The sequence below is a fragment of the Podarcis erhardii genome, assembly GCF_964252035.2.
Source record: "Podarcis erhardii genome assembly, chromosome: 13".
NCBI lineage: Eukaryota > Metazoa > Chordata > Lepidosauria > Squamata > Lacertidae > Podarcis > Podarcis erhardii.
This window is the reverse complement of record NC_138502.1, coordinates 15,837,513-15,850,571: the sequence shown is the minus strand read 5'-3', so window position 1 is coordinate 15,850,571 and position 13,059 is coordinate 15,837,513. Positions and strand designations below refer to the sequence as shown.

The 13,059-nt window shown below is 44.9% G+C and overlaps 1 protein-coding gene across 1 annotated transcript; it reads left to right on the top strand.

Moving 5' to 3' along the window:
• Positions 1–5,640: 5,640 nt before the first annotated feature.
• Positions 5,641–12,920, top strand: LOC309327416 (mpv17-like protein). Its single transcript, XM_081836677.1, has 5 exons — positions 5,641–5,735; positions 8,040–8,468; positions 8,554–8,624; positions 10,634–10,663; positions 12,117–12,920. Exons 2-5 carry the CDS (start codon positions 8,147–8,149, stop codon positions 12,321–12,323), a joined length of 630 nt encoding a protein of 209 aa, XP_081692803.1. The 5' UTR covers positions 5,641–5,735; positions 8,040–8,146; the 3' UTR covers positions 12,324–12,920.
• The last annotated feature ends 139 nt before the right edge of the window (positions 12,921–13,059 follow it).

Genomic DNA, 13,059 nt, shown 5'->3' with positions numbered 1-13,059 from the left:
AAGTAGGCTGTGTTGTTTTTCTTTTTGGTCCTCATAATTACTGTGCTAAATAATAAATATATAATAAACATATTTATAGCTTTTGCTGCCTCTTAGTTCTGAAGAATGTTCTTTAATTGAATTTTATATGAATCCCCCTTTTTTAAGCTTTTCGTATACTGCCCTGGAATCCACTGGGCGAAGGGGAGTTTGGAAACTTTTTAAAAACCAAATTCCAGTAATAAGTAGAGTTTAAGATGCAAATTTAACACCCTGATCCTTGCTGTTGGGTGGATTTAGGATGTAACAGATACGCCCATGCTCTGGGTTGTATCAGCCTCTGTGGGCCAGGGTTAGGGACATAGCTGTCAACCTTCCCTTTTTTGGCAGGAAATTCCCTTATTCCAGCGCCATTTCCCACTGCTTCCTGCTGCTATCCTGGATTGTTGGATATCCCATAGACTGTCGGACAGGTGAGGCTGCTGATCCCTTATTTTCAAATCTGAAAGTTGACAGCTATGGTCAGGGAGCCCCTTCACTGAGCGGCACCAGCAGCGCTGCAGACTGAATACTACCAGCGCTGACATTCCCACTACTGTTGGCCGGTGGAAGGCTGTGAAACTAGATGTTATGGGGTGGAGCATAGCCAGTCATGTATCTGCTGGATCCTAAGGTGCTTCATCCCTGGAGAGGGGCCCATCTCAGACCTCCCAGCTTCTTCTAGCTTGGAGCTGGCATAGCAGAAAATTAGAAAAACGCAACACCCTCTTTTTTGTCCTGGTCATCCTGCGCTAGCAAGACTTTTGATGGCAGTGGTTGTTGTGTTGCTTTGTGCCATTCCCAGTCAGGACTTGGGATTGCTTTGTTCCCCAGCAACAATACTATACACAGGTTGCTGGGAGTAATTCCCATTCAAGCCAGTGCACATAACTTCTGGGCACTGGTGCGGTGGTGCATTTTGAAGTGTAACGAAGTCTGGACAAAGCTGGACCCATTTCAATCCGGCACTGAAATATATCCTCAGCAACTCTGATCCATGACATTTAGCTGCATTAACCCCTTGCTCAGAGCTTAATTCAAATAACCAGGGGAATGTGTAGCAGCCACACCTGCCAGCACATGTAGGATCCCACTTTCAGCACACTACAGTGCACGTCCGTTTGAGAGAAATTTGCTGAGGATATCGTGCACTACAAAAATGGCAGTGTGAACAGGCCTCCTCACACCTAATCCAGTTTGCAGGGAAAGGCCGTTGTAGCAGACCTTCCAAGTGTCCTTATTTTCCAGTCCTGGATTTACAGAAGCCTTCCCAGTTTCTGATTCGATCCTGGAATGTCCTTCTTCTCCTTCGGATGTCCCTGTTTTCGTCAGAGAAACGTCAGAGGGTGTAGAGTTATGAGCCAAGGAGATAAGTAACTATACAACCTTTAGAAGACATCTGAAGGCAGCCCAGTATAGGGAAGTTCTTAAATGTTTCATTATGTTTTTATATACTGGAAGCCGCTCAGAGTGGCTGGGGCAACCCAGTCAGGTGGGCAGGGTATAAATATAATAACAATTTGTTATGGAATACGTCACAGGGGTCAGCAAACTTTTTCAGCAGGGGGCCAGTCCACTGTCCCTCAGACCTTGTGGGGGGCTGGACTATATTTTGGGGAAAAAATAATGAACGAATTCCTATGCCCCACAAATAACCCAGAGATGCACTTTAAATAAAAGGACACATTCTACTCATGTAAAAACATGCTGATTCCCGGACCGTCCAAGGGCCGGATTTAGAAGGCGATTGGGCCGGATCCAGCCCCCGGGCCTTAGTTTGCATACCCATGAAACTGGATGTCCCTATTTTCATTGGGGACGCGGGTGGCGCTGTGGTCTAAACCACAGAGCCTAGGGCTTGCCGATCAGAAGTCGGTGGTTCGAATCCCCACGACGGGGTGAGCTCCCGTTGCTCAGTCCCAGCTCCTATCAACCTAGCAGTTCGAAAGCATGTCAAAGTGCAAATAGATAAATAGGTACCACTCCAGTGGGAAGGTAAACGGCATTTCCGTGCGCTGCTCTGGTTCGCCAGAAGCTGCTTAGTCATGACCCGGAAGCCGTCTACAGACAAACACCAGCACCCTAGGCCTATAGAGCAAGATGAACGCGCAACTCCAGAGTCGTCCACGACTGGACCTAATGGTCAGGGGTCCCTTTACCTTTACCTATTTTCATTGGAGAGATGTTAGAGGGTATGTTGTAGCTCTAATCTAATTTGCTTTCAGGAGGTCCCACGAGCAATACCAGGCATCTCCATTTAAGGCTGTGATTGTCCCTTCTCTGAAATTTTGGAGAGCTGCTGTCCATCACTATAGACAATACTGAGCTAGATGGAGCCAATAAAGGAGTCCAACTTTCAGCTTTCTACACAGCGCTGTGATTATCGAAGCCCACAGCTCTTGCCGCGGTCTGTCTTGCCAAAGCTACTCTGCCCCCTTGTGGGGTAAAGGTGCATGTCTCCATTTCTGATTTCTAGGCCTGGGTCAGGTTGCCAGTGTGACACAGCAAAAACTCCACGGAAGGGAATCGCAGTAAATGAGGTTATCTGGGGCCTAAAGGAAAGGTTCCCCGGACTACTTTTAGAGGTAGAAGTGACTCAACAAAGTCCTCCATCCACAGCGATGATGCACTTAAATGTGTGCGACGCTATATTTATCTGTGTGACGCTCAAGGCAGATTCTTGCCACCTGCAAAGCTCATGAGCAAAAAATGGAAAGTGGAAACTTCATCGGAACCCAAATAGGTTCATGTGCTCAGCATGGCTTAAGAAAGATGGTGAGATACAGCTTTAAAAAATGCCCAAGACCTGCTATTCTAGATAGAAGGATGCCACTTTTTTATGTCACACAGAATTATTGGTGGAGCTGGTGGAGTCTGCCTTTCTGTGTGTGGATAAATGATACGTTACGCGCGATATAAATGTGATAAAGGGTCTTCTTAGTTATCCTTTCAAACCCTAAACGGCCTCGGCCCAGTATACCTGAAGGAGAGTCTCCACCCCCATCGTTCAGCCCAGACACTGCGGTCCAGCTCTGAGGGCCTTCTGGCGGTTCCCTCCCTGTGAGAAGTGAGTTACAGGGAACCAGGCAGAGGGCCTTCATGGTAGTAGTGCCCGCCCTGTGGAATGCCCTCCCATCAGATGCCAAAGAAATAAACAAATATCTGACGTTTAGAAGACATCTGAAGGCAGCCCTGTTTAGGGAAGTTTTTAATGACTGATGTTTTAATGTATTTTTAATCTTTTGTTGGAAGGTGCCCAGAGTGGCTGGGGAAACCCAGCCAGATGGGCGGGGTATAAATATATTATTATTATTATTATTATTATTATTATTATTATTATTATTATTATTATCATCATCATCATCATCATCATCTAGCAGTTAAATCAGGTGGACAAACTGCAAAGGGCTTTTGGACTTGACCACGTAGTGTAATCACAGCCACCTGGGACTTGCAGTTCAATTACAAAGTGATATACGGCATGTGCACATATGAACCATGGCCCCAAACGTCATGCGGATTGACTATGCATCAGCATACAGTGGTACCTCAGGTTAAGTACTTAATTCGTTCCGGAGGTCCGTCCTTAACCTGAAGCACCACTTTAGCTACTGGGGCCTCCTGCTGCCGCTGTGCTGCCGGAGCACGATTTCTGTTCTCATCCTGAAGCAAAGTTCTTAACCTGAAGCACTATTTCTGGGTTAGCGGAGTCTGTAACCTGAAGCGTATGGAACCTGAAGCGTATGTAACCCAAGGTACCACTGAACAGTCAAACCGGCTGAAATCTCTTCTGCAGCGCTGATAACACATGGGAAGCTAGCACAGCAGCTTTGAATGCGTCTCTTTGAATCGCCTCTGGTTTTGGAAAGATTGCCAGCTAGATAAGAACCATTGTGTCTGTTGTGTGTGCTTGTTTTAGAAAGGCAGGATATAAATATGTTTAAATAAAGAAATATATAACTAGCTATAAAAGTAGAAGACCCCACCCTCCCACCCAAACCATTCAAGAGAGTCAGTCCCTCTCACCAAGTACCCAAGAGGTGCCCAGCACCAAGTACCCAAGAGGCTGAACAGATAAGAACGAGAAAGAATTAGCACAATCTACCACTAGGCCTATTTTTGCGCAAACGCTTCTGAAAGGAACAGGAGATTGTATCGGCTCTGCATTCTGGAGCACCGGCTCATTCATTTCTATGGGGATTGCGCAAGAGAAAACCTGCTTCCCTGCACATGTGATAAAACAGCGCCACCTGGCGCCGGAACAAAGAGGCTCGTGGTTTTCTTTTCCCAGTACGTACACAGTACAATACTGTACTGTAACTCCCAGAGGCTGAGATCGTAGCAAATAGCACTCCGGAGGAAAGAAAGACAGGTTGTGAGAGGTTATGATATGTCGAACCTGTTTCAGACCGAGCCCCAGGAGATGGGTGCCTTAAAATAACAACTACCAGTGCTTTTTTTCTAACAAAAAATGTTTAAGGGTACTCTCGTTTTCCTACTCATATTGAAATACTGATTCACAAAATGTTTAGGGGTATGCATACCCCTGCATGCCCCCAGAAAAAGCAGTGACAACCACAACAGCAAATATAGTAATAAATATTAATATTAACAACAACAACAACACCCCATTCAGATGGGCAGATAATCTGCCCATCTGACTGTGGTGTTTTTATTGAAATTACTGGTATGGTTTTAATAGAATATATATATAATTCTATCAGTGTTTAATTGTTTTTAAATGGTTGTTTCTTCTATATTTTTAGCAGTTCCTATTTTTAGTTGTAAACTACATTGAGTCCCGTGAGGGGGAAAAATGGTGTAGAACTAAGTAACTTTAACTATAATCCTTTTAAAAATATAATAATGCAGTTGTTCACCATTAAGAATTAGGGGTGATATTCATTCTTAGTCTTGTTCAGAGAGTAGAGTCCATTGATTTCAGTCCGTTGATTTTTGAGATGACTATAATTGAATATCACCCCTAATTCCTTGTGGTGAACAACTACACTTTTATCTGATTTGTCTATTGGCTTCAGTGGGTGTACTATTCTGAGTAGGACTTAGGCTGCATATACAGCCCATTCTTTCTCTCAAAGAATTCTGGGCTCTGTAGTTTGTTAAGGGCTGCTGGGAATTGTAACTCTGTGAGGGGTAAACTACAAGGCCCATAATTCTTTGAGGGAAAGAAAGTGATTTGAATACGCTTTTACAGGTGTGTTTTTTACAGAGCTGAGATATCACCCTACGTAAGCAATTAGGAAATGGTATGACACAGAAACATATCAAAATCATAAGTATTAAGATTAAAGAGGAAAGGGGGAGAGCTTAGGTAAATAAGGTTTGTGTGGTTGTGTGATCTATTGATTCAGCCAGCCCTTTCTCAGGTCTCTTTCCCAATTAACTGTCTTTCCCAGACATGTCTGCTTGCAATTTGGAACTGGGTCTAGTATTCTATTTGGTTCTCAAATGAGCTGCCAACTTCCTCCCTCCACAGCTGCTTTGCCTTCTCCCCACAACTATACTTTCTTAGTATGCAGCAAGGATTGGTTATTCAGTGGGTCTCTCCCACCCCCACCCCCTTCCCTGCTCTCCTCCCTGTCTGCACCCTTACCATGTGTCCAGATATTTATAGTTCTGTGGAGCAGACAAGCGTGGCTGACCCGTCCCTTATCGCTTCTCCTAGCCCTAGAGAAAAAGAAGACAGAGCATTCAGGGTAATAATGGCTGCAACACAATGGGGGAGGAAAGCGGGTGGGCTTGAGAGAGACAAAGAGAAGAGTGTGTGAGAGAGAGAGAGAGACAGAATATCGACTGAGATGAATTTCTTTACCCACCTGTGCTGTGGTTTGTGGCCCTGCACGGCTGTGTGAGAAATGCACTTTGTACCTGCTCCAAGGCACACTTTGCTTTCTGATTACAGTGGTATCTCGGTTTAAGAACAATCCGGTTTAAGAACGATTTGGTTTACAAACTCCGCAAAACTGGAAATAGTGTCCCGGTTTGAGAACTTTACCACGGTCTAAGAATGGAATCCGAATGGTGAAAGGGCACCAGCGGCAGGAGGCCTCATTAGGAAAAGCGCACCTCAGTTTAAGAACAGTTTCGGTTTAAGACTTCCGGAACGGATTAAGTTCGTAAACTGAGGTACCACTGTATTTCATATGTCCCAGCATTGGGTGTCTCTGCTAAAAACAAGTGCAGGCTGTGTCTTGATTAATATGTTATATATGTCAGATTTTCTGCAAGAGGACAGAATTTTGGTTAAAACTGAGTAATGGTCAGAGTGACCAATGAGGACAGGTTCAAATCTTCAGTCTGCCACCACGAAGCTCACAGTCTCGCCTTGGGCCCATCACCTTCTCTCAGCCTAAGCTACCTCACGGAATTGTTGTGAAGAGAAAAGGGAGGGAGAAGAGAAGACAGAATAGAAATGTAATAATTAAACGAATGCTCTAACATATGGCGCCGGCAAACAAGCTCCTAAATTCCTATTTGATCCTGCTCACAGATGTCTCTCCCTAACCTTTCAACAAAAACGATGTGGATTCCTGTTTCATTCAGATCCAATCTTTCCCACCTGTATTTATGATGGCAGCGGGGATTTTTAATATTATCCTTTTGTCCTGCATTAAAGGCTGTGGCAGAAGAGGCTCTGTGGGAGGTGCGCACACACATCATGCTCATAAAGGATAGCGCTGCTTTGTCACAGGGGCCCAGAGAGAGCAGTCTGCAGAACTGTGCATTGCCGTGCATGTGGAATATAGAAAATGACCTTACCATAGGAGAAGTATGTTATTAGAGAGAGGCCTGAAGAGGATGTTGGCGTGTCGTAGTTGGGCAGCACATAGAATTGGGGGCTGCAGTGCGTACAGAGCACGCACCACATTTAAAGTGCATGCTTCCCCCAAAAAAGAATCCTGGGAACTGTAGTTTATTAAGGAGGCTGGGGGTTGTAGCTCTGTGAGGGGGAAAACTACAGTTCCCATGTGCTTTAAATGTGGTGTGTGCGCCTGCTGCCTGTGTTTGAGGCATGTGGTGAGTGTCGAGGCCTTCTCACTGCATGTGGGTGAAAGTGCATTATCCAGTGGTGCAGAGATGGTGCACAAAAGTGTCATGGGGTGACACAGCCAGGTATTAAAATGTGGAGATGACATGATCCTGTTTGTGGCAGCATTAAGCAGGTGCAGAAATACCCCTGTGTAGGTAAGTATTTATACTGTGGTCCAACAGGAATCTGGGCAAGGATGCTGCATATACAGATTTGTGTTTATATAAACAGCTTTATGACAGAGTTTATTCCTGTTTCTTTTGTAAACATAAACTAGTTTCAAACTGATTGAACTAGAAAGATCAGTTATTTGGTGAGGGCACTGAGCATTTCCTCCCTTCTCGTCCTTATAGATTTATAACTACCAGGGTTATTATTTAAAGGGGAAATTCAGGACACATTAGAGCATCTCGTTTAGGCATGTCTTCAGAAAACACTTGTCACTTGCCACAGACTTTATGGGAGGGGGTGTTGTCTGTGAGAGAAGTTGTTAGTTGCCTTCCGAATGCACCCATCTCAAGGCAACATACAGGAGACAACTGAAACAGCTTAAAACACTTTAAAACAACACAGAAAATGGTAGGTGTGTTTTTAAAAACAATACAAAATAAACACCAGTGGCAGAGATCTTTTCACCCAGCTAGAAAAGCCTGTTGGAGCAAGAATGTCTTCAATTGTTTCCAGAAAGTTCAGAGAGTGGGCGCTTGTCGTATCTTGACAGGAATGCTATTCCACAGATCAGGGGCAGCCCCACTGGAAGCCCTGCTCTGAGTAACTGTGGAGCAATAAATAAATGCAATTTAAAAAAAATTAAAAAGCATTTGGAAGAAGATGATCCTTAAGATCCCCAGATCCTAAGCTCTTCAAGGATTAAGCCACATCCCAAGTTTTTCACACAGTTGACCAACACAACCGCAGCCTTCTGGCCTTGGAAGATAATAGCCACATGCTTTTCCGTGTGCATTTGCAGATATATACCAGCAGGAGGCGACATTGCAACCCCCCTGAGCAGAGGACGCCGCCACCTAGGGGCCATCTCGGGGAACTGCACTTCCGCCACACCAGCTCTGTATTCAAATGCACCCCTTGCTTGGTCTGGTGCATCGCCATCCTTGGCTGGCGAATGTTGTTGCCTATGGCACACTGTTTTCAGCCGCAGATGCAGCCCAGCAGAAGTTGGCTAAGCCGAGCCAGGATCCCTGCAGACACGACGGTTTGGATCTGAAGCAGACGGCCAAAGTGGCGCTGGTCGGGTTCACATTCCACGCCAACTTCAATTACGCCTGGTTCCGGAGCCTGGAGCGCCTTCTTCCAGGAGTGAAGGTGACCACGGTGATAGCAAAGGTCACTTGCGACCAGGTCATCGCTGCGCCAGTCACCATCGGGGCTTTTTACACCGGTGAGAGACAACAGGGGTGAAGAGGGGCTGGAGGGGGCTGGAGAGATCTTTGGAGGTGATGAGTTTGCTTCCCTCCCTTTCTCAGGTCTCTCTCTCCTGGATGGTGAAAGCAACATATTTGGGAAGCTGCAGGAGAAGTTTTGGCCAACGTACAAGGTAATAATAACAGCTCTGTAGATTCTGTGCTAGGCTGTTACAGCAAAGAAACACGCAAACAGAAAAATGAGGGCATTGTGGCACCATAAAGACTAGTTTTTCAGTATCCCTGTTTTTCAGCAGGGCTGGGACCTGGAGGGTCACTGTTGTTCAAGAAAAAGACCCAAAAACGGGGGCTGGGGTTCAAGTAAGTTGTTGTGTGCACAGAATGAGGTCCCAAGGGCCAGACAGAGATGCCTATAGGGCCAGATTAATGTCTTGAGACATTACCGGAGATTCAAACTCTTAACTAAGAAGAGTTTGAATCCCATGTTGCCCCTGATTTGCAGCAGGGCTTTTAGTGTTGCCGCCCCTGTTCCATGGAGCAGCATCCCTGCTGAGATGTCTTCTTCTTTGGCGATCACTCGTAGCTGAGTAAGACTGTCTTCCATAAACACAGTTTTAACAATGAGTCCGTAAATGACTGTGGAGGCCAATTCTGGATCCACACGTCCTTCCACAGTGGGGACATTGATTTCAGGGTGGGAGTTGATCACGGTGTGGATTTGCCAAGCGTACCTTCCTCTTAGCACGTTTCTCCCTTGCGTCCTGAGTTCTAGTGTCTTCAAAGCCCATGACACCTTTGGTAAAGGCTGTTCTCCAACTGGAGCGCTCGCAGGCCACTGTTTCCCAGTTGTCCGTGTTTATACTACATTTTTAAAGATTTGTCTAGAGACAGTCTTTAAACCTCTTTTGTTGACCACCAGCATTACGCTTTCCATTTTTAAGTTCGGAATAGGGTAGTTGCTTTGGAAGACAATCATCAGGCATCTGCACAACATGACCAGTCCAACAAAGTTGATGCTGAAGAATAATTGCTTCAACACTGGTGATCTTTGCTTCTTCCAGTACACTGATATTAGTTCACCTGTCTTCCCAAGTGATGTGTAAAATTTTTCGGAAACACCATTGATGGAATCTTTTGAAGACTTGGATATGGTGTTTATAGTGGTCCATGTTTCACAGGCATACAATAAGGTTGGTAGTACAATAGCTTTGTAAACAAGCATTTTGGTTTCCCTGCAAATGTCCCGGTCCTCAAACATTCTGCACTTCAATTGGGAGAAAGCCACACTCGCAGAGCTCAGGCGATGCTGGATTTTGGCATCAATGTTGACCTCTGTGGAAAGATAACTGCCTAGGTAGGAGAAGTAATTGACATTTTCCAGCGTTTTTTTTTTATTATTATTATAAGATATTTATTAAAGTTTTCAAAAATAATACATTGTAAGACAAAAAGAAAAGAAACAACAAAAATACAAAAATACAGAAATACAGAAATAAAAACAATTTAAAAACACAGAGTTTCCATTTACTTATTTTCTTTTAACTTATTTTCCCGACCTCCTCATACCTCCCTTTCTTATATTCCAATTCAGATTGTTTGTTCAGCAAATCCTCACCATCAGTTCTTTTACTTATTTCAAAACCTTATTTTCCGTATCTCTTAAGCATTACAGCTGGAAACCACTTAATTTCTATCCAACATCATTCTAACATTCATTAATTTTACAATATTTCTGCAAATAGTCTTTAAACTTCTTCCAATCTTCTTCCGCCGACTCTTTCCCCTGGTCTCGGATTCTGCCGGTCATTTCTGCCAGTCCCATATAGTCGATCATGACATTTTCCAGCGTTACACCATTGAGTTGGATAGGTGGCGCTGCAGAGGGGTTATTTTAAACTAAAATAATATTTGGTTATTTTTGTGACTTTTCTGTTATAATTTGTACCTTGCCTTGGGACAGATGTGGAAGCCGATTAATAAATAACAAGAACAATACTTTGGTGCACAGTCTGTCAGCCATTTTGTTACGGTAGCTTCTGACCCTTGGTGCCTCAGGAGTAGCTGCTGTAGACTCTGCAGCAAAGTCCTGCAATTCCTTAGTGTGAAATCCAAGCACTGCTGAGGAACTTCATCTTTAACCCTTATGTTAAATTTGCTATTTATTTATTTTCCCCCAATTTAGGCTGGTGTGCTGTGCTGGACCTTGTTCCAGGTACGTATTGTGGTCCGTGCTTTCCTTCCCTGAATGAGCTGGAAGCCTTGCCAGCTTCCCCCCACCCCCACCCCAACAGAGCTCCTGTGCCAATAGACAACTGCAAGACAGACAAGCAGGTTTTTCCTGTCATAAAGGGATAAAGCATTAGGAAAAACATTCCCCTGCTTCATTTCTTCTAGTCAGGGAGCTGCTGAAAAGCAAACCTAAAATATTTGAAACGCATCACTTCTTTCCCAGTTGCCCTAGGAATACACTGGGTTTTCGGAAGCCTGCCGGGAATGTATTAAAATTGTTTATTTATTCCCACAATCTGTACACCGCTTAATCATAGCTGTCTCTCAGGAGACCCAAAACAATAAGATTACAAATGAATTCAAACTATAAAATCAGAATTCAGTTAGAAAGCCTGCTGGAGGGTGGTTTGGTTTGGGTTTCGGGGTTTGGGTTGTTTTGTTTTAGGCTTCAGAAAGTGCCAGAAGTTCAACAGAGTGGTTGATATTTTGGGACCTGCCCCAAATAGCCATCAGGAAAGCAGCCTTGTACCCAGTCATATCATTGGTCCCCCTAGCTCAGTATAGTCTATGCTGATTGGCAGGAGCTGTCCAGGGTTTCAGGCAAGGATCTCTCCCAGCCCTGGGACCTTCTGAACGCAAAGCAGATGCTCTACCACTGAGCTACCGCCCATGGACTTTGAGAAGGATTGCCCTAAAAGAGATTGACTGGAGATCCAGGTGACCTCAAGGATGGCCTTCACCCTATGACCTTCATATATGCTAATATCTGCTTTGGAGGTCGTGCTCACACGCCCGCTGGTAAGGCCAGTTAGGCTAGCATACATGAGACAGGGACTTTTCCGTGGTGGCCCCACAGTTATGGAACTTCCTTGTGATTGGCTTATGCTTGACCGCTTCAGCACAGGCTTTTAAGAGGGCCTTGAACATCTCTCTCTCTTCATTGCTGCCTTTTCTTTAGATTGTTAATGACTTGTGTGACTCAGAGCAGTTTCCCCGAAATAATCGTACGCCTACTTTGTGTGCCTAGCGCATACAGAAGCACTCCTTTTATGTACTTCTTTTTCTGAGGGTTTGGCTGTAAAGAGCAGTTTATAAGATATTTGAAAGAACAACAAATAAGTATGCGATAAGCACGAGAGGTATCATCGCTAGTCTAAGAGGCACACACAGAGCTACCTTCCCCAAGACCAGGCATAGGCAAACTCTGGCCCTCCAGATGTTTGAGACTACAATTCCCATCATCCCTAGCTAACAGGACCAGTGGGATGATGGGAACAACCACTGCCTTGTACAGCACCCTGAGCTCCTTGGGAATTGTATAATCAATCAGTCAATAAAATAATACCAGGAACAATCAGAGCATGTGCTGCTGTCCAAGAACCATTGGCTGTTTATGTTCCTCCCTCCTCATCTCTCTCTCTCTCTCCTTCCACCAGGCAGTGAATTTTGCTCTTGTGCCACCCCTGTTGCGCACAGCCTACGTGGGGGCCTGCTCCTTCCTTTGGACGGCATTTCTCTGCTACCTGCGCCAAACTGATGCCCGCGACACCACCTCCCAGCTCTTCCAGGCGGTGCCAGGCTTGGCCGGCCTGTTTCCATCCAGGACAGAAGAGAATCAAGTAAAGATGCCATCTGAGAAATGACCAAAGGGCCGTGCTGTGGTTTTTTTGGCACCCCACCTTCATTTCTAGTTCTTGGTCTCTGCAAACTTTGATGAGGGGCCATGGAGGAGATTTGTCTCCTCATATTAACCCCCTCACACCCACCTTCTTCAAAACACGGCCTGCTCCTCATGCTGCACTGGTATAGGAACATACAACTGCAGATGTGAGAAGCAGGGCCTTTACAGCGATGGCCCCAAAGCTAAGGGAATGCTCTTCCCCTTGAGGCCTGCATGCCTTCTGAAAGACATACCATGAGCCATCTTTTGGGGATGCTGTAAAGATTGCAGCGAGATTAAGAGGAAGAGGAATGCTTTGAACACTCTAAAACGCTTTATAAATTCTGGCTGCACCCTGGACAAACACTGGGCAGTTGAACAAAAGATCATTATTCCCCTATCTCTCTTTCCCCCCAAACACATAATGTCTACGACGTCAACAGTGTCTCGTACCAAATATAAACAAACTGCGAAAAAGAATATATGAACTGAAAGTGGAGACGTATGTATTTTCTTCCTTGTTTTGTTATGCAAGAAAATCTTCAATAAGAACAAATTTTAAACAACTGAATAAATAAATGCTGGCTGCATGCACACCACATATTTAAAGAACATTTTTCCCTCCGAAAAATCCCGGGAACTGTAGTTTGTCAAGGGTGCTGGGAAATGTAGCTCTGTGAGGGTAAACTACAGTGGCCAGGATTCTAGATGTGGGGTTT

Coding starts and splice junctions, on each gene's coding strand:
- LOC309327416 (XM_081836677.1), top strand. CDS start 8,147: ATGCACCCCTTGCTTGGTCTGGTGCATCGCCATCCTTGGCTGGCGAAT. Junction 8,469..8,553: donor CATCGGGGCTTTTTACACCG/GTGAGAGACAAC, acceptor TCCCTTTCTCAG/GTCTCTCTCTCCTGGATGGT. Junction 10,664..12,116: donor TGTGCTGGACCTTGTTCCAG/GTACGTATTGTG, acceptor TCCTTCCACCAG/GCAGTGAATTTTGCTCTTGT.